General features: G+C 37.5%; 1 protein-coding gene across 2 annotated transcripts; it reads right to left on the bottom strand.

Moving 5' to 3' along the window:
* Positions 1–10472: 10472 nt before the first annotated feature.
* unm_hu7912 (un-named hu7912) lies at positions 10473–19778 on the bottom strand. Of its 2 annotated transcripts, XM_065247246.1 has the most exons (3): positions 19532–19778; positions 15924–15948; positions 10473–14886 (listed from the first exon to the last, which is right to left on the bottom strand). In XM_065247246.1, the coding sequence occupies exon 3, from the start codon at positions 14842–14844 to the stop codon at positions 11644–11646; it is 3201 nt and encodes a 1066-aa protein (XP_065103318.1). In that variant the 5' UTR covers positions 14845–14886; positions 15924–15948; positions 19532–19778; the 3' UTR covers positions 10473–11643. The 2 variants fall into 2 exon arrangements, with proteins under 2 accessions (XP_065103318.1, XP_065103317.1); XM_065247245.1 differs by lacking the exon at positions 15924–15948 and having other exon boundaries at positions 19532–19777.
* Between the last annotated feature and the right edge of the window lie 4109 nt (positions 19779–23887).

Below are 23887 nucleotides of genomic sequence, written 5' to 3'. Positions count from 1 at the left end.
GTCTCATATCACTCACTTGATGCTGACATAAACAGATGAATCAGCTGAACTACTTTCAATAAATGAACAATGTCCACACAAACACTGATATGTATCAAGACGGATTTCTGCATATGAATAATTGTGCGGTTAGGTTAGAGGTAAAATGCAATGATGAGGAGAAAAAACAGAAAGGAGTAAATATCTGCCATCTTGTTCATGATGTGTATGAACGGGTCAGGTTGAGGACAAGTGTATCGGCTAGAGATCTGGGTTGCTAATACAAAGATAGCAGGTTAAATGTCACGTAGCACTTACGCAGGGTTGCTCCAGGGAGACTGGTCATGCTATTAGTTTACTGTCAGTCAGTTACAAAGCATCTGTGTTAAATGCTATCCTCAGCACGTAGACTCAATTTTCACAATAATTCAATTTATGAGAAGCAGTTGCTTAAAATATATAAACCTTTATTGTTTTACGTAATTGCAGATCAAGTAACAAAAAACAATATTACAAGTAATGCAATAAAAATTATCAAAACATTGCTTTGGTAAACATATTTTATAATTGATACGTTTATGAAATTTTAAACAATTGTGACAACATTCCCCAAGAAAATTTGCGAAATCATGAATTTATGAAACTGTCATTAAAATATTGATAAACATTTACAGTACTGTGCAGTTTTTCATATGCAGATCTTTTTCTCTGATTTTATCAATGTTTTTGAGGTTTGTGGGTATTACTCATATTGTGATTAAAAATAGTATTGCTGACATTTGGGAACTTGGATAAACATTCTTTAGTTAGGCTCTTGCTTAGTAAAAAGGAAGGCCTTTGCTCTTATTAACAAAGATTTAAATTCATTAAGTGCAGCAGATGCATGGATGGCAATATGACCAACAAGCTCCTTTGACAACTTCTGCCTGTGGCCAACAGATGTCTGTGACCACAGCATTGAAAATGGATTGTGAGTATTTCCTTTGGATCAACAAATGGCACTTTATTACTTACTATGCATGCACTTTGTATTCATTGTGTTTATCTCTTATTTTATTTATACTAGAAGACTAGGATTAAGTTTTTTCCATTTGAACATTGCATCCACTGTACTTGGAAAAATAAGCAAATTCAGGAGACAGCTGCATTGCTCCTTTGAGATTTTAAAAGAGTTACATAGAGTGAGAAAGACACAGTGTGTGCTTAGCATAGTAAGAAATGCATGTAACCTACCCAGATATCAAAATATTAAATTAATTTAAACTAATTTGGGAGGAGCATGGTCATGTAACCCAACCAATCAGCATGAAGAGATTTGTTGATATAGCCGCCATTTCCTCTGCCTAGTGAAAGTTTAGCAGAATCCCTCTTCCACATCATTGCCTCCCTACCTATCCCGGTTAAGGAAAGTTTTCTGAGGAGTATGGAAAGTACTCTGGATTCAGGCTTAAATTTCGAGCTCAGAGCACTCCCATGGGATAGCACATCAACTTTATTATCATATCGACTGCAAAAAAATGACTTTCTTACTTAGTATTTTTGTCTTGTTTTAGTACAAATACATAAATTTCCTTAAATTAAGATGCATTTTCTTGATGAGAAAACTCTGCCAATGGGGTAAGCACATTTAGACTAGATTAGATTAGACTAGTCCTAGACTAAAATGTATGTTAGAGCTGTCCAAACTGAAAACAACTTGCATTGACATATCTTACATCAGTGTCTTTTGTTTTGCCTTATATTGCGCACATGTAATCTTTTAGTAAAGCTTTTTTGTTAAAACTAGATATATTTCCTAATTAAACCAAGGCCTAGTCCCGGTTTAAGATAATCCCGGTCTGGGAAACCACCCCAAAGTGTTTAAGAAAAAATATTTTTTTGAATGTTTATGCACAGATTTACTTACATTTTTTTAAAAAACTTTAAAAACATTTAGACATTTTGTCTAAAAACTATTTTGGTCATTTTGCCCATCAAAACGATGCATATTGACTTGAGAATTTTTAGATATTTTTGCTTAAAACAATACAAAAATATTTATTAAATATAATTATTTTTTTGCAGTTTGATTACATCTTAATGCAAACTTGTGCAAGAAACATTTTAAAAGACTTCAAAATTCACTACACTCAAAAAATCCTGGGTTATTTTCAACCCAGCATTGGGTCAAAAAGGGACAAACCAAGCCATTTGCTTAAATGTATGCAAAAAAACTTGATATTTAACCCAACAATGGGTAAAAACAACCATTTTAGATTGAAACAACCCAAAATATGTAAATTTACCACCCACTGGGTTAGGTTTGTTCCTTTTCTGACCCAACGCTGTGTTGAAAACAATCCAGCATTTTCTTTAGCAGTGTACTTCAGCTGATGTAACTGGTTTGTGCACTGAGAAATAAAATCACCCCAAATTGTGAAATTGTCTTCCTTATTCTAAACCAGCATGTTTTTTGTCCTCAGCAGCAAACATTATGAGCACACATTAATTCAGTGAGATCTGGGACAGAACATCTCCACAGTATTCAATTCCGGACACTATTATGTATTATTCACAGAAATGACTTTCTTTCAACAAATATGAGCAAATATATGAAGAGCTCAAAAGGAAAAGCCGCTAAACGCCACCTCTGTCAAAAATTAGGTAATGATATTAACCAAATGCTCATGGCACATATTCAACCTTCATTAAATACTTTCGCTTCAATTCTGCCTCAGGCCATTCAGAAATTACAGCTTGTAGCAGCATCCATTATGAGTCTGATTTGCAATGCATTTATTATTTTTGGAGATTATTAAATATAAGAATTTAAATCATGATGTTTCTAGTTTAACTATGCAGTAACTGACTCAGAATACAGAATATGGTAGAAACACAACTCATCTCTTGATCTTTTTCCAAGAACAAAGGAAATCCCCTAACACTAATAGCTCATATGCTCATCCCTGAGGGCTTTGGTTTTAGCTTTGCTTCAAATGAACATGAGAGAAAGTTTTTTTGCTAAGAAAAGTAAAGATTTTCAGGTCATTGACAAAGAATGTGCAACATCTAGCAGCTCTTTGAAATGGACACCTCAGGAATCTATTTTAAATGCATGCAAAGATCAAACAAACAAAGTATTTCAGTGAGAATATACTTATCTGTATTTTCTCTTCACATTAAAAAAACCCCAGGTAGAATTATTATCAGTACTGTAGCTATTTAAAATCTTTAATATTTAAATGTAACAGGACAGGGTTGTTTTCAAACATGCCTCTTGGGCATAAGCTGAATGTCATTAAAGGGCAACCACAAATTTCTGTACCATACTTAGACCGCAAGTGTGTGCGGTCTAACCAAAACCTTTACACAACAGTGAGTCACAGTATGTCAAGATTAGTTGATATTTGTCGCCTGCACCACAAGCTACTGTCATTTACAGTATGAGGTGTATCACACCCACCCTTTCTGTATGCCACTGGATGGCATGAGTTTCTTAAAAAACTAGTGAGGCTTTTAGGTACTATTAAAAGTCTCATGTGAATCTTTTGTGAGAGGCAAACACTGAGCATTCTGCACATGATTTAAATACTATAGTGAATCAATACTTCAGATGAAACATAAAACCCCATTGTGCATAATGCCCTCTGACATTTGCAGAAGCATATGCGGATCACTTGGCAGCACCTGGGAGAGATTTCGGGACTTTATTCTGACTCATCACTGTTTGCATTATAAGAGCAACACAAGGCCTGATCATCTTTCCTGTCTCAAAGATAAACCGCAGTGCAGCAATGGCGAAAACACACAGTGCCGTCTCATAATTGACCTGATCATGTGAAGCGACATATTCTAGAAAAAATAACTTAAATGCACTTTGTTTCTTGTGCAAGTGTGTAACACAATGGAGTTTTTCACAGAGCAGCTATTAGGCAGTAATTGTCTCTTTATGTCATTGCTCATGATGTTAGGCTTGACCTGGCTTAAGAACTGACAGATACAGGGATGGGGGTCAAGATCAGTGAAGGGTTAATGGGTAGGTTGAGGTTAAGTTTAGGGTTGATCCAAGGCTGAATAGGTCAATCTGCCCCTTGAACACCCCATAGTCTACTATAAGGAGCTGATACATCTATTAGCTCTCAGCTTAAAGGCTTTTGACCTGACTGTGTAGATGTGGATTTGACATAGATGTCTAATATAAAATGTTAAATTGACAGCCCCAACTCACTGCTTTTCTTGAAAACAGAACTTATTTATGAAGAATGTGATGTAATGACTCAGAGATGTTACCTGTGAGCAAATTGAGGAGGGTCTTTTTTGCCTCAGGGTTCCCCTTAACATCTCGGTTTCCTGTGTGTGCTGAAATCAAGCCCATTTCTCAACCACACAGCAGGCTTATGTTTTCCAGTAAAGCACAAACCTGTTAAATTTCTCATTTCTCGCTGTGATCAGAAAGGCTTCTGAACTGAGAAATGATTCCACTACAGTCTAGGAAACCATACAGAAATCAATATCTATTAGTGAAGAGAGCAGTACTGACTTTATCAGCCCTTCCCATTCGCCTGTAACAGTAAACGGCCATCGGCGATGCCTTTCGATTCTAATGCAGGAACGAGATTATAGCGCAGCCATCACTTCTGCATGCTTGGTATTTTGATGTGTTTTAATAAAATGCATATGTGCGATCCAATGCGATGCACTTAAAGGGATAGCCTAGTTCACTTTAAAATTAAAATTCTGTCATCATTTACTCATCCTCATGTTGTTCTAAACCTGTATGAATTTCTTTATTTTCTGATGAACACAAAAGAAGATTTTTTGAGAAATGATGGTTAACACACAGCAGTAAGTGACCATTGACTTCCATAGTAGGAAAAAAATATTTTGGAAGTTTTGTGATAAATGACTAAGAAAATATTTTGATAAATGATGGTAAGCACACAGTTGATGGTAACCATTAAATTCAATCATATTTTTTTATTCCTACTATGGAAGTCTATGGTCACTTACTGCTGTGTGTTTACCACCATTTCTCAAAATATCTTCTTTTGTGTTCATCAGATAAAAGAAATTCATACCGGTTTAGAACAACATGAGGATGAGTAAATGATGACAGAATTTTCCTTTTAAAGTGAACTATCCCTTTAACAGACATAAATATTTTTAATGTACTACACTGTCAGAAAATAAATGGTCAAAAATTGGTCTCATGTGGTAATACCGTTTCTAAAGGCCCAAATATGTACCATTTGGGTACAGACGTACAATTGGTATCAATTTGTACCTTTGATGTACTAATATGGATCCTTTGGTACCAGTATGTATTTCTGAGGTACTAATATGAAATCTTTAGGTACGTAAGTGTTACATTTGTGGGGGGGGGGGTTTCTGACAGTGTCTTTAAAAATATTCTTTAAAATGAGTCAACCATGAAAACTTGGTGCTTAATGGTAACAGGGAAATGCAAAGCAGACATCTTTTCACAGAATCGATGAAAACATCAGCTTTATGCAGTAAACAAACAATAATTATGATCGTTTTAAAAGATTACATTTTTCCTTTCTGAACACAGTGTCTCTAAGCGCTTCCAGGAGGCTCATCCATGAGCCTTTAAAAAACAAAGCATGCATAATGTTTTGTACACTGATTAAAAAAACACATTTTCAGATGTATATTTACAAAGGAAAGGACATGATGTGCTCTTGAACCACGCTTTTATTCCACACATGCTTTTAAGGTGGCCAACCGGTTTTTGGATGAACAGGACTGTTATGGTCAACATGACACTTTACTCCCCTTTCGGTCACATTTTGCCACCATTATCTGTGATAAATATAGGGTGATTACTGACTCTGTTATGATGTGTACCATGGTGACTTAGATCATGGGGTTTCCTTATGGACAATACAAAGGCCTTTTCCCACACCATAGTGACAAACACTCACACAAGGGTTCCTCAGATGACCTCATGCTCAAATGACCATGTGATTAAGTGTTTAAGAGAGCAAAGGTTGATATTCTGTACAGCCATGTACACACACAGTACAGTCTGAAAACTTTGGCCATTTTATGATGACTCATTTTTTCCCAGAATGGGTAGTGTGATCTATTTCACCCACAAAAACAGATAACATTGAGGGCATTGAAAGTTACACCGCTGTTTAAAAAGGACAATAACAATGCAGGAAATACATACATAAATGCAAGTTTAATAGTATCACAAATGTCACAGGTGTCTGCGGGTTTAGTGATGATAATGATCTATATACAATGCAGCATTAATGACACCACCGCTGTCCTCTTCTAAACAAAGTTCAGTAAACAAAAGCATTGTGGTTGCTGATTCTGAGTCATCCTTGCTCCTACACAGGACAGAAGGTGGGGAAAATACCCTACTAAGAGGATTCAAATGTTTATAACTTGTTGCTAAAACTAGGATATGTACACTAAATCTGTATACAAAGTTTTTTTCATCATGGCATGGGACTCTCCAATCAGTCATATGTTAGCAGACCATTAAATGTATTCTGATATATGTGTCTATATTTGGAAGTATATTCCTAATAGTGTATTTGAGCATTACTGGCCTAGAACAGCCAAGACTCCCACAAGCTTACCCATGGGACTGGTTCACAACAGCGCTGCCCAGCATTTTCAACATTTTATGTAAGCTGCCAGAGTGAGGAGAAAATTGACTTTAGATAAAGCGTGTGAGTTGCTGGAAATGATAAAGTGACACTGTGAGAAGCACTGTGCATGCACAAAAGCCATTTATTGGAAATTGGCAAACATATTTACTACATTAATTTTTTTCAGTATGGCTATACAACAGTTCTGTATATGATTTTTATTTATTTCAAATGGATCTGTTGGATGCATTAAAGGTGCAGTTTTTCCTGTGTTTAGAGTGCGCTATGTAACATGTGTCCATGTTTCCTGTGTGTAAAAATTAAGTATTTTTCACAAAATTCACGTTTCTCTATACCGCTATTTCTTGTTTTATGAAGTCCCTCCTTCAGAAATACGTAAAGAGTTCTGATTGTGTAGCTGGTCCAGTGTATTGTGATTTGGCAGGCACTTAACGCACGTTGTCTGGAAATGTCACACCAGATTGAGGAAGCTGTCCTCAGCAATGGGCAAACATAGGGGATTTGACCTGGGATGAAAATAACAGCGTCTCGATGGCATGGCGACAAAAATAAACTACTAACACTCTTCCTCTTCTCCATGGAAGCACACCAAGGTCACGCTCTTTTTTGCCATATTCCTGTAGGTGAAGGTCAGTACCTCGGAAGTAAGGGCTGTAGTCCAAACCAGCCACTCTTTGTAGTCTTTCAAAAGCGAATTCTGTTTAAGATAATATATCGCTTTGCATTGAGATTTATAATTTCGCAGGCATTATTTATGCTCTTACAGCAACATTTTACATACTAAAGTTTGAAAAATGGAATCACGAAAACAAGTCAAGTGGCTTATAAGTAAACTGCACAGTGTATTTGCAAAAAAAAGGTTTTTTCCTACTCAAATCTATCTAAGAGCAAAACATTTTATATTTAAGAAATATAAAGTATCTTGTTTTGTAAGTAAATGTTTTTTTAGGCCAGAACATAATTAATAGCTACAAATGTGATCCTATTGTCACCAAAGTTGTGGGATGACTTGTGCCTTGAACATGCTGATAGCACCTGGTGATCATGTGGGCTGGGATGTGTTTGGGCATGTGGTGGTTACAAAGACAACAGTAGCTCATCATCTCCCCCTTACAGCAGATGAATCAGTCATGACTCATTCTGAGTCTGACTCATACTAAGAAAGCTGTCTACCTCCCTCTGCTGGACACAGGGAAAATCTGCACGTGGGTTAATATATAAGATTCACTATCATATGGCATATCTCTCTGGCATCCCTCTGAAATATGCTGCATATAATGTTATGCAAAAGAAATTATTTGACTATGCACAGCATTTATTAACCCAAGCAATTTAGTTAAAAACATTCAGCTTTGCAAAACACAAATGATTATTTGCTGAGAATCTGCATATGCTGTGAAATGACAATGCACTTTAGGATGTATAGTAAATTAACTGTTTTGGCACAAAAGTGTATTGTGTAAATGTGTTTTCGAAATAGGGCATTTTAACAAGGTCTTATGTTGAGAAATGTCCCATTTACTGTACAGATAGAGATTCCCGTTTATGGAGTTTTTCCTGAAGACCGTTGTATCAGTTCACCAGCCACATGCTTTCCCAGCAGCCTCACATTTATCATCACCCTGCCCACAGGCTGAAGTGCCTGGATGTTCACTCACTCTGCTTCCTGTTTCCCGGCAACAAGCATCTTAGTTCTGCGCTTCCTCGCTGCCTTCAGCATTTTTTTTTTTTTTTGCACTAGACATTTTTATACGCATGTTTTAGCACCAACATGTATTTGCTTTACTGGCTGAGCAGGCAGGGAGAACTTAAAAGTGCCTAATGCATTGCTGCTTGTTTTATTATCAGGACTTTGCTTGCTTTGCTATCAGAGAGTTGACTGAACCCTTTGTAATTCATCCAGGCAGTCAAAGGTGTGAAAAAATACATGCTTATTGCACAATGACTTGTACAAGCTAAACTTACACTTTACTGTATATGTACTGTATATATGTACAAAGTAACTTGAACTTCTATGCCAAATGGTAAAAACATTCTGCTTAGGGATGTAGTTTTCAGTGGGAGGGAGGTTACCCCATAATCAAAACCAGAAAATACAAGCCTATACAATTGACACTTCAACCCACCTAATGTTCAAACCAAATCCATGCCATTGATTCTGCTTCAAAGAAAATACACAAGGTAAGGATTGTTGAATAAGGTTCATTATTTTATCTCCTGCTGTGTTTATTAAATGAACATTTAAAAAGGTAAAATTATGCTTAAATGTATCAAGATTGGCAATGTATTTGGATTTTACAAGCTTACGTGCTCAAAAATATATATACACACACACAGTACAGGCCAAAAGTTTGGACACACTTGACTAAAATGTTAACTATGATTTTAAAAATCTTTTAATCTGAAGGTGTATGGTTAAATGCATGAAATACTTTTGTAGAAAAAAACTATTAAATTCTGTTATTAGAAAATTAATATTTTATTTTAAAATATTATTTTTGAAATAGATGACTTGCACTGAATATTACAGAAAAAGCTGTCAATAAGAGCCCAGATTAAATGTGAACTCCTTCAATATTCTTTAAAATTCAGTCTAAAGTAAAACTTCAAGAAGCTTCTTGATAAAATGACACGAGTATGGTTTTGCAATTTCTTGGCAAAGGGTGACTGCACTACAGATGATAAAATATAACAGAGTTTTGATTTATTTTGGATGCTTTCAGTCACCAACATAATTCCCACAGTGGCATTTGTGTTTAGTTTGACGAGTTTATTATTATTCTGTTTTGTGGAAAAACATATAAATAAAGAATGAGTGAGTGGGTCCAAACTTTTGGCTTGTACTGTACATATATGTACACATATGATATATATATGAATACGTTTCTGTACTGCTGTATTTTCGATATCAATGTGTATACATTTTCTGAAGGGCACTGCTAAAATATATATGTATATATAAATGCACATTAATTTTGCCAAGTGGTTTGCCATATTCTTAGAATAAATGGCTGCTAATTTAACTGAAAATTATGAAATACGTTAAAAAAATTATATTAAATAACAATCAAGGGCATGTATTTTCAAGAAATTATACATTTATCATATGAAATTACATAAAAATCATATTTTTTGGTCAGGTTTAAAGTGATATCTCTAACTATCATACTTTATTTATATTTTATTTTTTTCGTTTCAAAGCTTTATTGGAGAACATATAAACAGGCATCAAAGACAGAAACTCCAAAAAGGAAGGAAGGCTGCATCCTCCAGAGGTCTCATTTGTAGGCTGCATACGTCATTAAAAAAAACTTATGCTTATTTTTAGAATATTATCATTCATAAAGTTGACTATTATTCTTGGTTAATCGTAAATTGTTGTAAAATGCTTACGACTTGCCAATGTAATGCTCAAATAAGCCAGGCTTGATGACGTATGCAGCCTGCATATGCGACCTCCGGAGGATGCAGCCTTTCCGGAAATGTGTGGTGATGTGAAGGCTTATTCAGTTGTAGTAAGTTATTGTAACCAGCAGGTGTCACTACAGTAATATTTTTTGCTTTGTTAGTTTGCCGCCGCTCAACAAATAGTAGGCGATGGAAGCACATTTCCTAAATATTTACTTTTGTTTCTTCTCAGTTATAACAGGCCTGTATCTACACGGTAAGACAAATCAGATACATTATGAAACTTCACAATAAGCACGCACATGATGTACTAGTATTCGATAGATAACAGTTGGTGAAGGTTTGTGTTTACACGGTTTGCGCCCACTTTGTTGATCTAACGTAAAAAGATGAAATAACACAGGAATGCTCCATTAGAAAGTTTTTATAAAGTGTAAGGCAAATACATGAGCCAGGGAGCTTTGAATGTTTCATTTTATTGACCATTTGTACAGAAATAAAGCATCACTTGTCATCGGAACACAATATGCAATGTCAATAAATAAGTAAATAAATAAATAAGTTACTGCCATAAAAATGTTAACATAAAGACAACAATATACTGATCTTTAAATCGGTGTAAAGTTTGTTTAATGCATGCTTTTTACATAGTCTAACTGGGCTGTCTGTGAATTTTTATTAAAGTGCTATTTCTACAGTCTTGCATGGGTGTTTTACACCACTGCTTAAATTATTTAAAAAAAATTATTTTTTATTGAAATATTACATTTAAAATATAGGCTTCTAAGTTTAATTGATTATTACAAATCATTCAAATTTGAATAGCTTATTTTATGTACATGTTTAAACTCTACAACAGTCAACTTTCCAAGGATGAATGTTTCAGTTTATGAATAAAACACTCAAAACAATATGGCATATAAGCACAATTATTTCAAATTAAAAATAAGTAATCTTTTATATATATAATGAAAATGAGCATACTTAAGGTTTTCCTGTAAAACAATTTATAGCTGATGCTCATGTAAATAGATATAGTACTCCAGGAACACAATACACAAAGCTGTTGCCATGTACAATACAGTGAACCTTTCAAACAGTTTATTTGACTTTCTCCATAAAAATAAGCTTACCCAACATAGGTTGTTATCTGCTTTACTGGTTATCTGTGAGGATAATTAAAGACCAACCATCTTAAAATTGTAAGTAAAATTGCATTTCTCCTGCTAGCATGCATTTTCCATGCAAGTGCACTCTCATTCATTCAAAGGGCTAAAGACAACTATAAATGTTTGTATTGCATGAGAAATTTTGACTTTCTCAAGAAGTTTAGCACTGAAGATGTTATACGCTTGCATCCTCGCTGCAACATACTAATACAAGAAACATAGTCATAAGAGATATACAGTAATTGCTAACCGATAATTAAGGACATGTGCTTAAATCTATTACTTAGTGCTGTTTAGATTTTAATCCCACAAGCAGCTCTTATTATTTCTAGTACTTAGTGGCAGAAAGTGAGGGGGAACCAAAACTATAGCCTTGCTTTTAAAATGCATATCTAAAAACATTAGTCATTGAGTTTTGTTCTATATAGCAAATGCTTAATAATACTGGATGCATAGGATTATATAATGTCATCTAAAAGGTGTGGTGCACCAACCCAATCGAGCATTCTTGGCTCGGATGCTGCCATGATCATACACATGAACTGCTTCCCTGTTCTCTTGTCAATGGGGTAGATGGTGGTAGGAGTGAATCTTTTGTTGCTTTCAACAAACTCACAAAGCTGGTTGTATATTTGTGGGAACTCGTGGCGGAGAAAGACGCCTCGGGTACGAAGTTCCCTCTGGATGTTAATGAAACAGATCTCTCTTGATTTTCTGCCCTCTTGGCCATCCTTATCGATGTCAACCGTCCCAGGAGGTGGCGTGAGAATGAGTGTCTCCATTTCGCATTCTTTCTTGAGTATTTTCTTATCGGGGCTTGAGGAGGCTAATGAGATCTTGGCGTATTTGCGGACCGTTGGCGTCAGTAATTTGGGTGAAGGAACTTTAGGCACTAGGTCTCCAACAGCTATGGATACATTCAGGAGGAAACATTCAGTGGGGTCGTACTCTTTCCCTGCATTCTGCAACTCTTTGCAGTATTCCCCAAGGTTGTCTTTGAAACTGTCTAACTCTCTAATGGATAAATATGTTGGGGAGATGGTAAGGCTCTCAAGACCAACCTGGAGAAAGTTATCTGCAGACCCTGGGTTTGGAAAACCCAAGAATAGCACTCCTCTCCCTCGAGACAAATACCCTACCCTTGCAATTCGTGAAAAGGCCTTGTGAATGTCAGAGTTCTCTCGACAGTGCTTTAATAAATGCCTGCAAACACTGCTGGTGCGGCCATAGAGGCAGTTTTCTTTATGTGTTTCCCAGTCGTCACGCCTGCAGTTTCTGGAACAGTAGTATGTATAACAGCTGTGGCATGCCTTGAAGTACAAGCAAGCATTAAATGTTGTGTCTTTACGCAAGCATTTCCTGTTGGAGCACACCATCGTGTCATCCTCATCTGTAATGTGGTTCAAAGATACATCATCAATGCTCCTCGGAAACCCTTCGCAGCCGCTGTCTGGGTCTTTAAATGTATCAGGGCTGGTCTTTGAAGAGTCTGTTTGTGTGTTCAAAAGTCCTGAATCCTCTTGATCTGTTTCTCTCTTGTCGTCTGTTGTCTCATCATCTTTGATCAATTGCTTGAGCTGGTCAATCAAGTCCTTGCTTGGTCGCCTGCTATTTTGAGGTTTGTAATCAATGACCAAGTCAGCAAGCAGCTCATCGAGTTGTTCCAGGCTTTGCTGCAAGGAGTAATTATTGTTATTCGTCTCTGTCACTTCTGGTGTATTTGTAGGTCTCTGTATGTTGTGTGCGTTCACATTTTGCTCTCCGTTTTGTCCGTTCCAGCTACTGTTGCCCCCATCTCTCTTGCTGCTGTTCGCTGCACGGATGTCATTGTCAGTAATTGTAATCTCTGGGGTTACAAACCAGTGCTGCCCTGAATTGTTTCGTCGGTCACTGGCACATTTTTCTAGACAGTTTTCAGAAAGGGACAAAGCAGCATAGCGTCTGGGCGAACTAGAAAGGTTCAGAATAACCGGTTGTTGGCTGTTATTAGGAGGAGCACTTGGCCTCCCGTGATGGAGAAGGTTTTCATAACTCCTGCCTCGTGAAACCCCATGTTCTCTGTCCATGTGTGGAATGAGAATGTTGTCCCAGGATTTCGAGTAGTTCCTGACATCTGGCCCTAAACGGCTCGGTTCAGAAAAGTCATTAGGATACCAAGGACTTATTGATGGCACACGCTGAGGAGTTGCTTGTGTGGATGCGTACTGACTGGAATATGTGGCAATGCTTGACCGGTGCCAGTCATCTGAAAAGGCTTGGGACAAGCGAGGGCGTCTGCGACCCTCTGTATGATATGCTCTGGTAGGAATGTGTAACTCTGATGGGTAATGGTAAGGTCGTGTATAGAACATTTTCGAAGCGTCTGAGGGAAATGCATATGCTCTTGGATCTTCTTGATAGTATGTTTCAGCGGGAGGGGTAGATATGAAGTACGGCCCTGGCTCAGTCACTGAATATGGTCTACTGTAGAAAGAGTCCATGGGTTCGCGATTACAATCTGCATAGTATGAACGCGTAGGCAAAGTGTGAACCCAGCGAGTCCTTGGGTCAAGTACATACTGATTATTGAGGGAGTGATTTTGGCTGTTACTGCTGTTAATACTGTATTGGTCATCTTGATAATATGGTCTACTGGGTGGCAGAACCGGATACCTGTTAGGATCATCTGTGTAGAAGAACTTGGTAGGAATGTTCGGATTGGACAGGGTTCTGTAGTCTCTTGGGTCTCTGGGAGAAGTCCTCCCAAATGGTATCTCTCCAGAGTGAATGTACGAACTGGACGTGCTGTTTGGATATTGATATGCATGCCTGTAGTCCATGCTGTAACACTCACTAGGAGTTGACGTTCTGGGGGTGGATGTCTGACTTGGAAAAGAGTGGTTCCTGATCCCTGAGGCAGAGGAAAGCTGCCAGGGAACGTTACTTCTTTGGGAAGACATCTTCCTTGTAGTGTGCTGGAGAACTGAGGCATCTGGTTTAATATCAACACGGCACCTCACATGAGGAGTGTTAACTTGTTTCTCCTGTCTGTTCTCCTCAAAACAATCAGAAACATACAAGGGAGTATGGGGTTGTAGCTTGATAGGATGGACCTCGTTAACTAAAACCCTGGATGTTGAATGGGAGGCTTCTCGAATTGGCAGTCCTTCTGGTCTCCTCTGGGGGTCCACAGGAGATTGACGCCTCATGGTTGCTGATGGCGAGATGGGCACAGGGGTCAAGGTGGCTCGAACCCTTGGAGTACTTTTTGATCGAGGCTTACCGTGAACACTTGTCCTTGCTGCCTCGTTGCCTTTGTCTGTGCTAACTTGTTGGTGGGAGTGTCTAGAGTTGAACAGATCTGGAGAGGAAAACCGTAAGTGTCCCTGCTGTCCAGTGCCATTCCAGACTGCATTCTTATTTATGGTTTGCTGGTCAGACCTGTAGGGATACTCCATGGATGAGGATAAGTTCTTTGGGTCATCCAGTGATTCAATGAAGTCAAAGCTACGGCAATGTCTTTTGTTTATAGTTTCAAAGTTTTGATTCAGTGAGCCAACCATTTGTGAATCACATTGTTTAGAAGATCCAGAATACCGTGAGAGCCCAGAGTTGGGGCCAATTGTTATGTCTTGATACAAAGTGGATGTTAATATATCAGGGGGATCCGTTCGTGTCATCTTAAAGGGACCCCCGTTATTTTTCCCTTCAGCTGGTGTCTCCTAGAATGAATTAAAAACAGCCTTATTAGATTCAAATCTAACAATTTAAATATCTCTATAGTAAAGTTTAAATATCTAATTCAAAGTCAATTGTACATTAGGGTCTTTATTGAATATTATCCACTGTTTCATAATAGCTCAAATTTTCGACTCAGTGGATTTGTAGTATGCTCGACAAGGCATTCATTACAATAGGCCTTGTGGACCACTATTATGTACAAATGAAAGTACGTTTAAATTATAGACATCAGTCACATATCTGCCTGGCAAAAGGAGAAAAGAAAAATGTCAAGAGACTCATCAGCATTTATCAGCAAAATGGCCTTGCAGCACACTGAGTTTGATTTTCTCAGGTTATCCCACCCCCTAAAATCTCTCTTCCTTCTCGATTCTTCCAAAAATTAATGTGAAAACTGCTTCTCAAACACTTTTTTGTTACTATAGAACATATTTATATTTAGTATGTGGCTGCAATAGTAATACTTTTGTTTAAATAATATAACTACTAAAAAAATATAAAGTTTAATAAGTATTCAGAAATTCAGTCTATTAATGCAAGTGCATCCTGCTGAATGTCAAGTCATGTATAAACATGAAATCATTTGTTAGAGAAACATCTCAAAATGTTAAACAAATACAACACTGAGTGAAATATCTGAATTAATTATAAAAATGTGGAAGCCTTGCAACATCTCCACAGATTCATTTCAGATTGACATAGTTTATATAGATTGTTTTTTTTTCTAATCACTATTGAAGCTCCTCAACATGAACAAGATGTAAAGATACCTCAAAGATTTGGAAGATATGTTTAGTAATTTATATTTATTGAAAATAACAACGCTAATAGTACATTTTTAATTATCACACAATATGAATTCAGCAATTAAAATCATTCAAGAATCTGAAATGACTTTTATCTTTTAAATTCAAAGTGTATTACTGTTAAAATATATTTGTGAATGTGTTCTTACGGCAAATAAATAAATAAATAAATAAATAATACATGCAGTTTTACCGCACTGCAACAGCCTTACCCATTAATAATTGTCCCACTCTGCTCTATGGGGAAATAAATGAATAGAATAGAAATCATGTTAAAAATGGGGGCATATATAACAGGATGCCAGATAGTAGTTTTACTATACAGGGACAAAAATTCCATATTAAAAATTTTACTATTTTGTTTACTCGCTGGTCAAAACTGTGTAACATTTACATTAGAATCTACCAGAATATCATATGATTTTAAGGTTATTTTCAACATTTGACGTTGCATGGATTTCTAAATATCAGTGGGAGCTATGGTGGCCCACTCACTGGCTAACCCTTTTCAGCCAATCCTGAAAACCATCTGTTCATCCTGCAGAGAGGACTGACGATTAGTCTAAAACACACACACACACACATATACTCACACCTTCATTTTGTTTTGTGAATTAATTTTTATCATCTGTAGTATAAACCATTACACATTACATTCTAAACGTATTGCTTCTCTTACTGAACCAAACTTTTTAAAATTATAACCTTGTTACGATAATGTTAGCACATACTGTAAATTTAGGTAAAAAAAGTGTCAACATCATAATTTTTTTTCTGTGCGTTGCTAACCAAAATCAATAGCTAGTGGTGCCAATAGACTGTGGCATCTCATAAAGATCTCGGGTACAAATTACAATTTGGAAATGAAGAGTAATAAAACGTCATCACCTATCAGATCTGGTGCAGTTCTGTGATTGATGCCGTTTGGATTGGATGACTTGCACTACTTTATTGCATTACATGTCTGCTGGGAGCAATTTTGGGGGCACACGCATTAAGTACTTCATCCACTATTAGAAGCATTGGCTCCTGTGTCTCTGCAGCCAGGAATGACTGTGCAGAGTTCAAACCTCGTGTGGATGGTTGATGGCCCATAAGTACTTCATGTCACAAGATTGTTTCAATTCTTGTATGCCGTCTGGACCTCTCCTTTCGGCAATTGTTAAAGACAGCTGAATTGCACATTTTGGAAGCTATTTATAAAAACTCTGTCGCTGAGGGCAGATGCTTACGATAAGGTTCTCTTCGGCTGCCATTTTCAATCAGTCTGCTTTAAGCTGACTAAGGGTGTAGAGGTGTCCTTTCGGTGAGGTAATATTTAGCCACCATCTCTCTCGCTTTCGTTCTCTCAACATTCTAGGTCACAATTAAGAAGTAATATAATGCAGCACAATCAGATAAAAAACTGTTGCTGCTTGTTTGTCTACTCTACACCCTACCTCTTACAGTGTTTTTAAGATTAAAGTTAGGCTATTCGTTAGATTTAAGCACTGCAAATAAACATTTTCATCTAAGCAAGGTGTTAAAAATGCATTTTCTTCCAATATGCAAGGTGGCTGATCAGCAGGCATCTTCACACCTAGCATCTCAGGTACCTGTGGCTGACTGCTCTCACACAGTCCATCACCACCTGTCCAAGCATCCTCTTACTGCTTCTTTATCATAAGGTCCTGTAAACTCTCAGGATAAATCAGATCTGGAGTGAATTTATTTTTTAACAGTTTGTAAATTCTCTAATTTTAGTCTGACTGAGAAACCATGGCAGAAATGATGTGTAAGAAATGAGGTGTGAGCAGAAGCAGTTAATCTTATGAGGTTTATCTCTTTAAAAAAAGCCATTCCTCAAATGAGCAAGCAGGTTTTTTGGCTCGATATCAGGCACGGAGGCTATATTTGGACACTGGGAAAGATGTATCCCAGGGAAGGCAGCCCAGCTGGATGATTTTATAGAGTTAAACAGATTTATTGGAGGGTTGTATCCCAGGAAGGCTCAGATGATTTTTGTGGTACTGAGACCCAGTAACTGTTTGCGTATCTATAAATCATATCAGTCCTAAAGCAATTTTATAAAGCCATGAGAAAACCTAAGTGCTCCTTGTGCCAAAAGTGAGTTTAGCTTCTTTTTTTTGCCAATTTCGAAACGCAATGAGAAGCTACCGTAGCAGTCACAGGACAAACACGTCATTGTTCAAGACAACATGATGAAACGCGCTCTGTAAAACAGTTTGTCCATTTAGGGCTACTGTAGAAACATCACAGCGACTTCCAAGACCCACATGTATGTAGATAAAACAATACAGTTTATTATTTAAGGCCTTAATACAACACAGATAATATAGTTATGTATATTATATTGCATTTCTGTCAAGAGATCCTTTTAAAAGTAACACATTGCACCTTTAAAGGTTATATCAGACCATCCAAAAATGTATTAACCTTCTTTTCGCGTCTTTGCACCCTTACAAAAGCTACAAAAGTATCCATGACCAGCGTAGTCAGTACTGACTAGTTGTTAATTTTATTTAATCAGATGCACAAACTAACATTAAATTAGTAAATAGATGAGCAACTATAGATAAACATTTAAAGACAAGTACTTATGTTAATAATATATTAAGTATTGAACATTTTCTCAGTCATAGTTCCTAAAGGCATTAGAGACGCACATTTCACAGTTTGAAAACCACTGTTCCAAGTCAGAGAAAGCCTCATTTACTTTGCACTAAAGATAATGGATTTAGACAATAACAGTCTAGCAACACATTACAAAAAATTACACTTCTTATTAAGTTAAATCAATAAAAACAACAGCACAATCCAAAAGGCTTTGGGGGATTGTTATCTTCAAAATTTCCTTGTTAAGGCACCCGTGCATGTTATACAATCGAAAACAAAATAAAAACAAATAGTTTTAAAATGACTGCCCATATAAAGATTCCCATATCAGTTGGATGCTTGGATTATGCAGCCGTCCCAGTGGTACAGTAATTTTGTACAAGCTACAAAGTATTTTTATGTTTAATCCTGTTACAGTTTTACATTCTTACTAACAATACCAGATACAAAGACAGACCAAAAAAACACATAATTTTCCTTTAATCCCCAAGCCTTTGCATTTAGTCAGCACAACAGGTGCAGTGTGATTATGCTATATTGTGATCATTACTGCAGGCAGTGCATACTCTCTTGTGGGTTTAAGCATTTTCGACTTGTTAAAATAAAAGATCCCAGAGATAAAAGTATTAATTTTCCTTATCTTTCTTTGACTTTATCAACAGTTTTGACAGTAAGACTCTGATTTGTAAGTAAGACTCTGATAAACATTTACAATTAAACATACAAAACATCAACACATTAAAACTTGTAACCAAGCTCCCTCCGGACAACAACATACCACATGCCCTGTCGCCTGGATACCAAGAGTATCAAACCACAAGGTCCTACTGATTTACAAGGTCGACGTTTAATGCGCGTAAAAGGACCATCGTACGTTATTTATGATACGCGTATCGTCAACACATCTGTCAGGGTCCAAACGCTGTGGTTTAATAGTCCTGAGAAAGTGCTGTACAAAATGAAATCTTTGCACATCGCATCAAAATGTAACACACAAGCACACTTCTCGTTTATCGCTGCGGCACGACCCGCGCACTTTCGCGCATCTCTCGTAAAATGACCTAATGCTTTGCGCAAATGACGAGAAGCTGAAACACTACAACGACATCTGTCTATAAATTAAATGTAAACACAACTAACGCAGTCGTAAGTTTTGTCATCCCAATATAAATCGCGTCTTTGAAAGTGTGCGTATTTATCTTACCGTCTTCATCCATAGTTAAAATCCAGACGTTGCCGATAACATGGGAATTCATAAGGCGCACAGTCTTTTATCTGTAACTGTTCACGTGAGAGCTCATTTGAAAGATCCATATCATATTGGCTAGTGTGTGACAGGCTGCATCATCAAACTCCTTAAGTATTGCTGCTCGCCCACGAGTCTCGGGGGCGTACTGAGATAAGACGAGGGGGTGTGACCGCATCCCTCTTACGTTGCGTTTTTTGCGTGTGAGGCAGAACGACTGCGCACGCGTGCGGCTTCTGCCACAACCTTTCGTGCAGTGCGCGCGCTTGAACCACCCACGAGCGCGCGCGTGCTAGTGGTGCGCACGAAACGCCCACTGTTAAGCATATGCGGTGGCACAGCTCCGAGATGGTCACAAGATGTGATTTTAATTATGGAGGTGTTGGATCATGCTGATCTGCGCCTGTAAGCACTGGACTCAGGGAGCAATTTGCCTATTCAGATTTTTAATGATTAATTCCCAGACCATTTTCGTTACTATCCAAACGACAGTATTCTAGATAGTCTTATTTTAAATAATTTTAGATCATCTTGAGACCCCGTGTTTGTTCAGGTGCTAGTGAGCCCCGTACGCCTGCTAAGAATTTTTTTAGAGGGCATCTTTCCTGTGCACCATAAGTATGTGGCCCACTTACACTGTTTCAACCCCTCATTTTATTAAATGGAAGTGTGCAATTTGCGAATTACAGACACAGATTTATAAGCTCATATATGACATGTATATTTTGCTTTATGGCTGATTATGTGGGTAATGTAATGAATCATGTCAACATAAGGCATTTTCTGTATAACCACTCAGTAATGTTTATTGTATATTATCAGTCACACTGCAAAATAGACCTCCTAACTGATTTGTAAAAGCATTTGTCGCTCCTGTGTGAGCCATGGGAATAAGTCAACTGACCAGCAAGCCCAGACTTGTTGGTCAGTTAAATAGCATTATCGGTGTAAATTCCAGCTGTTCATTTCAACTAAGAGTGCCACATGTGTGGCTTTATTGCTTGTTTATGCATCACAACTTTAAATTGACTGACAGACTTGTAATTTGCACTTGTACTGCTGTTTTATAGTCAGTACAAAGAATCGCCTTTCTAGGACATGTGCATTCATTTCTAATGATGTGACAAAAGCAGCGTAATGTATTTGCTAAACACTATTTCCCAACCAGTCACAGTCATTTACAGTGTAAAACTTCTGATAGCTGACACATTATTTTGTTTCTAGTTATCTATTTTTTTTCCTCAGGCTCTATGGTGCTTGTGTACTGATGTGTGACTCAGCTCCTGTTCTGTGTTTTAAAGCTTCTTTCTGCTGCTCACTTTGCCCTTTGTCATAAAATAAAAAAGCAGCCTCACTATTATGCTGTGTTTGTGCATAGATAGATAGATAAAGACAGAGAGAGCACTGTTTAGTAAGATAGGATTGTTTTTATTTACCACTCTTCTTGTTGTATTTGCTCACCAGTGAATATAGTAAAACATAATATAAAATATAAAAAATAACTTTAAGAATGTCCAACTTTGTAATCAGTTCAAAAAAGGTTATTATTTGAAACCAAGCTTTACAAATGACAATTCACATTACGCGTAGGGGAATTAAAACTGTTAATGATATGCTGTATGAGCCCTTTAAGGAACTATTAAAGCTATCACAAAAATGCATTTGCAAGCTAAAATCATAAGGCATCACAGATCATTGCTTCTGCATCCAAAATCTTTTGTTTTTTAGTTTTGTACATTCATTATCCTTTCATTCTACAGGTCATAACAACTGAGTGAGATATATAACTCTTCAAGCTAATGACCTGTTCTGAGGGTAATTGAGGCGACAAATACACCTGAGTCTCCTCTCTCTCTCTCTCTCTCTCTCTCTCTCTCTCTCTCTCTCTCTCTCTCTCTCTCTCTCTCTCTCTCTCTCTCTCTCTCTCTCTCTCTCTCTCTCTCTCGGTTGTGCTGGTGTGCCTCATTCCTTTGTCCAAGCTGAATTTATGACACTTTCCTGCTGATTGCAGACTCATTACATTGTCGCCAGTAAGATCACATGACACTGTCTGTGGAAGTGGTATCTAGCGCAGGAGAGATGAATTGGCACAGACAATAGTGCTGAGCTCAGGCTGCCTTGTTCATTATAGCGTGTACAAGGAAAGATAGTTGGAAAGGTCACAGGAGATTAAAAGTTTTTTGGTACTTTAAAGGTGACTAAAGCATTTACCGAGATATATAGTTGTTTAATAGTTGAAGAATAACTTTGATAAACCTTAATAAATTCTAAAAGCATGCCTCATTCTTTGCCATTTTTGTGTCATCTTTTTAGCCATAATTTCTTGTATATAGAAGTATTTAATAGGCTTTGTCACTGAGAGTCAACTTTAGAGTCACCAACTCGGTTTCACTTTCTTAATATAATTAGATTTTTTGCACCCTCAGATTTTCAACTAGTTGGCCGAATATAGTCCTATTCTCACAAACCATACATCAATGCAAAACTTATTTATATAGTTTTTTTTTTTAAAAAACAAATTACTATTATGACTGGTTTTGTGGTCCGAGTCACAAATGACATTTCAAAATTGTCAATTTTGAAGGGAACGTAATAAAAATGGGTAATGTATGATTAAAGGGGACATTTCACAAGACTTTTAAGATGTCAAATAAATCTGTACATGTAAAGTTTTAGCTCAAACAGCTATAGATCATTTATTATAACATGTTAAAATTGCCACTTTGATAGGTTGATTTTTCGGGGGTTTCCTTTTAAATGCAAATGAGTTAATCTCTGCACTAAGGGTGTACTCGCACTATCCAAATCAAACCGCGTTTGGGCGCGTTTGACCCCCAAAGCCTGGTTTGTTTGACTAGTGTGATCGCTCTGTACCGCACCCGGCGCAGATTGGTTAATCACGGCCTGACGGGTTGACAGAGGTGGGCTGGAGCGCAGTTCACTTGGGCTCAGGCGTGGAAGGTGCAGTGTGATCGCTTTCAAAAGGACAGATGTGAATTGCACGACCACTCACCTTCATCTGCCTTCATTAAAACCTTATGATGCATGCAGCAGGGTTATGTGAATGTCTAGGGTGCACACGCGACAGATCAAGCAATATGTGAGGCATGTTAGAGGGCTATTTGTCATCGCGAAAAAAACGACTCTAAATAAAAAACACAGACTTAACATTACGATGGGTTCCAGTGTTAAGAGAGCGCTTTACTTTCTGCCTTGTTTAAAACAATCACATCCTAATGACGAAAGCGCGCTCGGGCTCAGATCGATAAAAGTACAGTGTGAGTGCGTGCATCTGGGGGAGTAGGGAGGGGGGATAATCACGCTGGGGCATGGTTTGGTTTAGATAATATTAGTGCGCCCTAAATGGCAGTGCAATTATTGTGATAGTGCAGATTAAGGGGCGGTATTATCCCCTGCTGACATCACAAGGGGAGCCGAATTTCAATGACCTATTTTTTCAAGTGGGTTGTTCTTTTTCAAATTTTCTAGGTTGACAGAAGCACTGGGGACCCAATTATAGCACCTGGAAACATGGAAAAGTCAGATTTTCATGATATGTCCCCTTTAAAAATGAATTGTGTTGATACAAGGTAAGCAGTGCAGAGCAAAACAAGAATGTTGTGAATCATCCAATACCATTTGGTTCAACCCTTTATTGAGAAAACACTCAAAATCCTTAAAGAAAAAAAAATGGAATGAAAAAAAAATTAGGTAACAGGATTGTTGAAAAGGTCTGGGTCACTATTGCACTCTATAATATTCATTATATTTCATATAGAAAAATAAGTGCACTCTTCAAACAACTGTGCCTCTGTCCCTTTCCTCCCTTAGCAAAAATTCTACACTGTTATTGGCATGGCAACCCAGCTTACCATTGGTTTAGCCTGCCCACCATCTGCCTGCTCCCATATGGGTTTGAAATGATGCAGCATGACAGGAGCCATTCCCATAAGGTGTGGGGACCAATGGCCCCACTACAGAGCCGCATGAAGAGAGGCCCAACACTTTGATCTTTTTTAAGGCATGAATGATGCAGCTCCTTCCAAGATGTCCACAGGCATTAGAGGTCGTCCATCATTATACGCTGTACACTAGCAGGTGTCTCAGCTGCTCCAGAGACTCTTATTTGGAAGAGTGAGATCAATGGCTTGGCTGCAAATCCTGCTCTTATTGATAAGAGTCCTGTACTACAGTGGATCAATTAAGTTAACACCACTACAGCGTGACAAACAAAGTGCATGGCTATTTGAACAGCAAGTAACTGACTGAAACATAATTCCTATTTGGTAAATGGTGCACAAAAATTAAAAGTGC

This window comes from Paramisgurnus dabryanus, chromosome 11 (genome assembly GCF_030506205.2).
Source record: "Paramisgurnus dabryanus chromosome 11, PD_genome_1.1, whole genome shotgun sequence".
Classification (NCBI taxonomy): domain Eukaryota; kingdom Metazoa; phylum Chordata; class Actinopteri; order Cypriniformes; family Cobitidae; genus Paramisgurnus; species Paramisgurnus dabryanus.
This window is presented reverse-complemented; position numbering and strand designations above follow the sequence as displayed.